This window comes from Danio aesculapii, chromosome 6 (assembly GCF_903798145.1).
Source record: "Danio aesculapii chromosome 6, fDanAes4.1, whole genome shotgun sequence".
Classification (NCBI taxonomy): domain Eukaryota; kingdom Metazoa; phylum Chordata; class Actinopteri; order Cypriniformes; family Danionidae; genus Danio; species Danio aesculapii.
In genome coordinates, this window is record NC_079440.1 from 3,616,903 (window position 1) to 3,624,121 (window position 7,219).

At 39.0% G+C, this 7,219-nt stretch overlaps 1 protein-coding gene across 1 annotated transcript in view; it reads right to left on the reverse strand.

The window, feature by feature from the left end:
• Positions 1–2,425: 2,425 nt before the first annotated feature.
• tgm5l (transglutaminase 5, like) overlaps positions 2,426–7,219 on the reverse strand; it is a 19,228-nt gene continuing 14,434 nt past the window's right edge. Inside the window, exons 11-15 of the mRNA XM_056459346.1 lie at positions 6,604–6,636; positions 6,275–6,481; positions 5,369–5,532; positions 4,713–4,846; positions 2,426–3,030 (exon numbers count right to left, since the gene is read on the reverse strand). Of these exons, the coding sequence (XP_056315321.1) occupies positions 2,880–3,030; positions 4,713–4,846; positions 5,369–5,532; positions 6,275–6,481; positions 6,604–6,636 (689 nt within the window). The 3' untranslated portion in view covers positions 2,426–2,879. The remainder of the gene's footprint in view (positions 3,031–4,712; positions 4,847–5,368; positions 5,533–6,274; positions 6,482–6,603; positions 6,637–7,219) is intronic.

Genomic DNA, 7,219 nt, shown 5'->3' on the forward strand with positions numbered 1-7,219 from the left:
TTTAAATGTGAAAACTAGTTCCAGCACTTCTTTTGATTAAAGTCCTCTTTCACAGACACCATTTGAAACAGTTTTGTGAATGTTACCTTAAAATGACCTTTCTTGTATTGAAAAGGTTAAACAGAATTTAAGAGGTGCTAACATTTGTTGTATAAGACAGAATATATCCCAAAACATAACACTAATCGATTAACTTCAGCAGCAACGTTCAACAAACTAGGCTAGTTTTGTTTACTTCAGTGCCATTGTTTACATTATGTGCCTCCAATATGGCCGACTGATGATGCACTCTATATAGTCTTCTTTATCACAAGTTGTGCTTATATGCATTCAAATTTTGTACACAATTTGTTTCCATGCACATTTTGAAGCGGTAAACTTTCTCCTGATCATACATCTTATAACCTGCAGCTTTTTAAACAATTTTTCCTGACAGCTCTTTAATAATTAATAATAATTCCTTACTGTTATATAGCGCTTTTCTGGGCACTCAAAGAGCTTTACACATTGGGGGGAATCTCCTCATCCACCACCAGTGTGCAGCATCCACCTCGATGACGCAACGGCAGCCATTTCGCACCAGACCGCACACCAGCTCATTGGAGGAGAGGAGACAGAGTGATTAAGCCAATTATGATATGGGGATGATTAGGAGGCCAGTGGGCAGATTTGGCCAGGATGCCAGGGTTAAACCCCTACTCTTTTTTTCGAAGGACATCCTGGGATTTTTAATGACCACAGAGAGTCAGGACCTCGGTTTAACGTCTCATCCGAAAGACAGCGCTCACTGAGAAGTATAGAGTCCCCGTCACTATACTGGGGCATTAGGACCCACACAGACCGCCCCCTCTGGCCTCACTAACACCACTTCCGACAGCAACCTCACTTTCCCATGTGGTCTCCCATCCAGGTACTGTCCGGGCGCAGCCCTGCTTAGCTTCAGTGGGCGACTATGTGAGAGTTGCAGAGATCAACTGCCGGCATGCACTAGTATATCTCTGTATGCTGTGTTTTAGTGCACAGTCTCAACCAATGATAAAATGAAACCGCCAATAAAAGCAACTCATAAATGTGATGAACAAGTGCCAAATCCTGATCTAAAATAAGACATGAATCAAAACAGCAACATTCAACCCAAACTATCAGTGCTGGAGAAACCCTTCAAAACTATTTCAGTCATGAGCGCACGGATATAACAGATATAAATCCTCTGAGGCGCAGACACATCATGGCTGTTTACCGTCACACCAAATGCTAATTATATTCAGTGTAGGCGCCAAGAGTCACTTCTCTCTGTCTGTCACCTCTAACAGTCATGGGGCAGCGTTATGCACTGAATGCCTCTGAATATAGAAAGACATCAGCTTTCAAATCATCCGGAGCGAACACAATGTTCTCAGTCTGTTTCCATACAAGCCAGAGTTTTATACGCCTGGGAAATAAAGACACGGTGAGGCAGTGACATTATACATTACATAGCAAGCGAATGAGAGTTCCTTGTCATTGCTTGTGTTTAGGCAGGTTTATTATTCTTTTTGGAAGCAATTACAGACAGAATGGCAAATATTGCCTCCATTGGTTTCTGATGTTAATAATAATATAAAAATTCTGTTATATTTTTGCACCATTATTTTTATTCAGCTGGTGCAGTGGCGCAGGGTAGCAAGACGGTCGCTGGTTCGAGCCTCGGCTAGGTCAGTTGGCATTTCTGTGTGGAGTTTGCATGTTCTCCACCACAGTCCAAACATGTGCTATAGGTTAATTGGGTAATCTAAATTGTCCGTTGAATAAGTGTGCATGAGTGTTTCCCAGTGTTGGGTTGCAGCTGGAAGGGCATCCGCTGTGTAAAACATGTGCTGGATAAGTTGGCTGTGGCGACCCCAGCTTAATAAAGGGACTAAGCCAAAAAGAAAATGAATGAATGAATCTGCCTATAAATATCAGTGCATCCATATTTGAAACCACTCAAGGTGCGTAATGGTGACTATAGTTTCATTATTTTTTGTGAACTATCCCTTTAAGGGTGTGGTTGACATCTGTATTGATTTGTGTTATAGGCTAGGCTATTGTTTGTACAATATAAGCGTAAGTAAATAAGAAAAGGTCGAAAACAGATCTCTTATGTCAGTCTGAGTGTGTTCTGGGGGTAGTGCAGTGCTCTCTGCTCCACTTCCAGCAGCGTGAGCGATGGTGACGGTGGTGATTTAGTTCACGGAGTGTAAAATTAGCCGAGACATCGATCACTGAGACCGGGAGAAACTCAGAGCGCAGGCCGACCTTCAGCAGCTCCAGAGCGGCCACACGGGGGAGACAGAGCCCCATATAGCGCTGGAGCTCCACGCCTGTACTCGGTCAACAACAACACACTAACAGAGATTAAGATTAGAGTAAAGTTTATGATGATAAATAAACCACTTACTGGTGTTTTTATTTGCTTTGTTCCAGTACTATATTCAAAGATACACAAATGATTTCAAATGTAGTTTAGTTTAGCAGAGTTACAAAAAATACCTAATAAACTAAAACACAGATACACAGTGTCTCGCTCACACACAAACACACACTGCTCATAATCTCCAGCTTTTTCTGAAACTGCTGTCACGTGTTAATAATTTTCAACAGTATCTGAATTTATTTTATTGTCTCAGGTGTGAATGACTAAAGTCTGCCCTCTGCTGGAAAAACACAAGTGTTATCACTGAAATATTGTTATAAATACTTTATTTTCAGGCTTTTGCGTGAATATATTGTATAAATAAACAATTCAAAAGCCAAAAATAGCAACATTTAGACACAAAATGACACAATAAATAAAAATAGAAAGTGAATTTGATATCATTTTAACCTCCAGGTGCCTGCTGGTCATGTTCGGGTCATCTCTAAGCTGCTTGAACACTGAGGGTCCTGAAACCGTGCAGGACGGTGGGCAGATTGATCAAAACTAAACAAGCATGAAGCATCTTGGCGCCCGTCATCTGAGGAATGAAACGAACAGGCCTCCTCACGGCTTCTCGAGGCTGCATCGAGAGTCTAAAAGATGAAAAGAATAGCATTAATAAATATGGGCCAACAGTGACCATCACCGCTCATGATGAGGGTCAGTGGTTTACATCAGTTTTTCCCAACCCTGTTCCTGGAGGCACACCAACAGTACATATTCTGGATGTGTCCCTTTTTTGACCCATTAACTTCAGGTGTTGGAGTCTCTTGTGATGTTATGATGAGGTGATTCAGGTGTGTTTGGTTAGGGAGAGGTTGAAAATGTGTACTGTTGGTGTGCCTTCAGGAACAGGGTTGGGAAACACTGGTTTACATTATACACACTTTAAATCTTTAAATTAGCAGTTTTCTGTAGTCTGTGATTCATGTTTTTATTTTTCTTTGTTTATTTATACCGATGCTGGACTTTAGCGCTGCGTACAGGTGTAACGAGCAAACGAAGAAAACAAAGGCATCACATTTCATAGGTAAGATTTCGTTTTTTTCTGATTTTGTATGTTACGAATTTTGTGCTCAACAAGTAACTGATGATAATACAGTCTCTTACTGCACTGACCATAAGGCAAAGTAGCACCAACTTGCACTTAATTCTAGGCTTATGCTAGTTCTGTTGAGTAAAATCATCAAACAATGTAAATGAAATATGACAACAAGGCGCTGCAGTGCCAGAAACCTGTGTTATTGTATAAGTGAACGTTAGTAGTAATTATAAGGGTGCCTGATAACATAAGAGTCCCTGCGCCTCAATGTGCGTACTTTCCACCGTAAATTATTAAACAAATGTTATATACCATTTAGATCTGAAAGGTGGATATGCACAATGAGACGCAGGGATATTGATGGTTCAAATGAATCGTTCATAACGGAGATTCATTCACAAACGAATCACTCAATTCCATTACAATTAGAAGTGAAAGCGGGAGAGGGGGGTGTTTCAGAACTAGATCAAATTTAATAGGGAGGGTGTATAAAACATTTTCATGCACACAAACACATGCTCTTTGTCAGCAATGCCCATGCGGTCACTTATCCATCGATGTAGAAAAGTGATGTCAAATTATAATTTTCATAATTAAAAAAAAAATTTGCATACTGACCATCGGTCAGTAACTCCCGATCATTGATATATGTATATATGTGTATATATCTATGGCTCCGGATGGCCAGTCATCCACTGCACCTTGGTCCCACATTCATTTCAAAGGAGCGCTACCCTGTACCAAAATGGCGGCACTATTGACGCATTCCTTCCAAATAGACCATTTCAATGTGGTCATGTCATTGGCCCATGAACAATTCCTGCTAGTTATCAAACTATTTTATAATTGTAATAAGAGGCAATTCAATCATAACTTTATGTTAAAACAGCTATCACAACATTATTTATCAATATGTTGCTCTTTTTGGATTCTCGGAAGCTACAGAAATTAAAAATGACCATTGTTTTTGTTTACATACGTCAAAATGGTCTATAGACAACAATAGCGTAGGCGACATCCAATGTAAATATCTACGAAGCATCCCGACCAGCCTGACTCTTTGTTCAACCAATGGGGTGATTTTGGGGGCAGGGCTACTAGTCGGTCTGACCAATAGCAGACAGGGGCATGTTTGGGAAATGCATTTGGTTTAATTATATGATAATTGGGAGTTATTTTGGTGATTTGCTGAGAAAAGAGTTTTGAAAACTTAAAATGAAGTGTCTGAGGTACCTGATTTGGATCTTTTCCTCCAAGAGTCCTGTACCCGCGACGGTTAGTTCTCCAGTCACTGCCATGTTAAACGGGTTGGTGAAGGTCACCATTGCAACCTGCGGCGAGTTCACGATGACGTTCTCATTCTGAATCTAAAAAAAACACACAGGCTTCTTATTAAACTGCTATTGCACATATATAATGCTATATGCACACGATATAACGTTATTAAAAATATATATTTAATCAAGGTGTGACAATTGAGTTGAGTTAAAGACAGCGTTAATAGCCCTTCTGTGGAATTTCTTTTTCTAATACAAATTATAACTTGGTGGTTAGCACCGTCGCCTCACTGCAAGAAGGTTGCTGGTTCGAGTCCCGGATGGGCCAGTTGGCATTTCTGTATAGAGTTTGCATGTTCTCCCCATGTTGGCGTCGGTTTCCTCCGGGTGCTCCAGTTTCCCTCACAGTCCAAACACATGCGCTATAGGTGAACTAATGAACTAAATTGGCCGTAGTGTATGAGTGTGTGTATGGGTGTTTCCCAGTACTGGGTTGCGGCTGGAAGGGCATCCGCTACGTAAAACAAATGTTGGAATAGTTGACGGTTCATTTCGCTGTGGCGACCACTGATAAATGAGGGATTAAGCTAAAGGAAAATGAGTGTGCTTCACCTGTATACTGAGGGCAGGGCTGTGGATGTTGAACTCTTCTGAAGCCAGAACTCTCTCCTGAGACTTCACATCCTCCACAACCACAGCCAGATTGAGCAGATAATCCTCCAGAACCTGCTTCAGCTTATACTCATTGAAGGAGATCTCCTGTTTTATAGTCACCGCTGGTGGAAGACAAGAAAAGGAGTCATGAAGTTGAGTGTGAAAAGACTTACAAGGAGATTCATTCATCGCTTAATCCCTTATTTATCAGGGGTCGCCACAGCGGAATGAACCGCCAACTATTGCAGCATATGATTCACACAGCGGATGCCCTTCCAGCTGCAATCCAGTACTGGGAAACACCCATACACACTCGCATTCACACACAAACTCATACACTACGGCCATATTAGTGCAAATATTTAGATATTTTTATCAAATATTTCCCAAATGATGTTGAACAGATTCAGGAATTTTTCACAGTATTTGCTATAATATTGTTTCTTCTGGACAAAGACTTATTTGTTTTATTTCGGCTAGAATAAAAGCAGTTTTTTAATTTTTTATAACCGTTTTAAGGTCGATTTTATTAGCCCCCTTAAGCAATATTTGTTTTGGATTGTCTCCAGAACAAACCACTGTTATACAATGACTTGGCTTATTACTCCAACTTAACCTGATTAACCCAGTTAAGCCTTTAAATGCCAATTTATGCTGAATACTAGCATCTTGAAAAACATCTAGTCAAATATTATATACTGTCATCATGGCAAAGAGAAAATAAATCAGTTATTAGAAATGAGTTATTAAAACTATTATGTTTATTAACAGGTTGAAAAAATCCCTAACATATTGAATTCTAACCCTGTTTAAGGTCATTTAAATCAGGTATAGTCTGTTGAATATATTGCGCAGTGGTCTTACTTTCACTGGGGCCGATTTTCAGCTCGTGGTGTTTCTCCCAGAAGCTTCCGGAAGGGTTGCGGTGATACTCTTTATTCTGCGCGTTCACGTGAGCCCTCAGCAGTTTGGGAATGGGTGCTTTGTTGGTGATTATGATGCTGAATGCAATGTTTTCTCCGATTATGGGGGTTTTCAGAAGCTGGAGGGAAACTGCAAGACCCTGCGGAGCTGCATCAAGAGAAATGAATTGAGAATTGAACTTTACCTCAATGAGAAATGAAGGGTTACTGTCAGCTTTTCTGCTCAGAAAACAAATAAGGAGGGGAAAAACAAGTAAAAAAACAACTCACCATCTCTTCCTGCAGCTGCTTCACCACCTCGAACTGGAAGAGAGGATGTTTTAGTGGTACAGTGCTCAACATATATGACCCTATTTAGAAATTTAATATTTTTATCAAATTTCTCAGTGAATATTTGTCATATTTTACTACATTTTAACAAAACAGATTTATTAAATTTATTTATTTATTTATTAAAATAATATTTTAGTCAAAGAACATCTTTAGATAAAAAAATTCATTTAAATTCATGCAAAATATTAAAAAAAACAAAAACAAACTACAAAATTTCTCTTGAATTTTGTTATTTTTTCAATTTTCTATTTAATATTTTCCCCTAACATATAAATTTGGGTGTATTTTGGGCCTTTATTGTAAGTTATTTTGTTAGATTAGCTCCAGATTTGGCTTCAGTACTGACTAATCTAATGTATATGCACAAATATAATATAGTATGGCTTCCTATTAAAAATATGAATCTAAATGAGAGATTTGTGAGAGGTGTACTTACATATGAGCACTGTAGATACATAAACTATATATATATGAAATTAAATATATATATTGAAATTATATATATTTACATTAAATATTAGTGTAAATATATTTTCCCCCTCTTTCAGGTAAA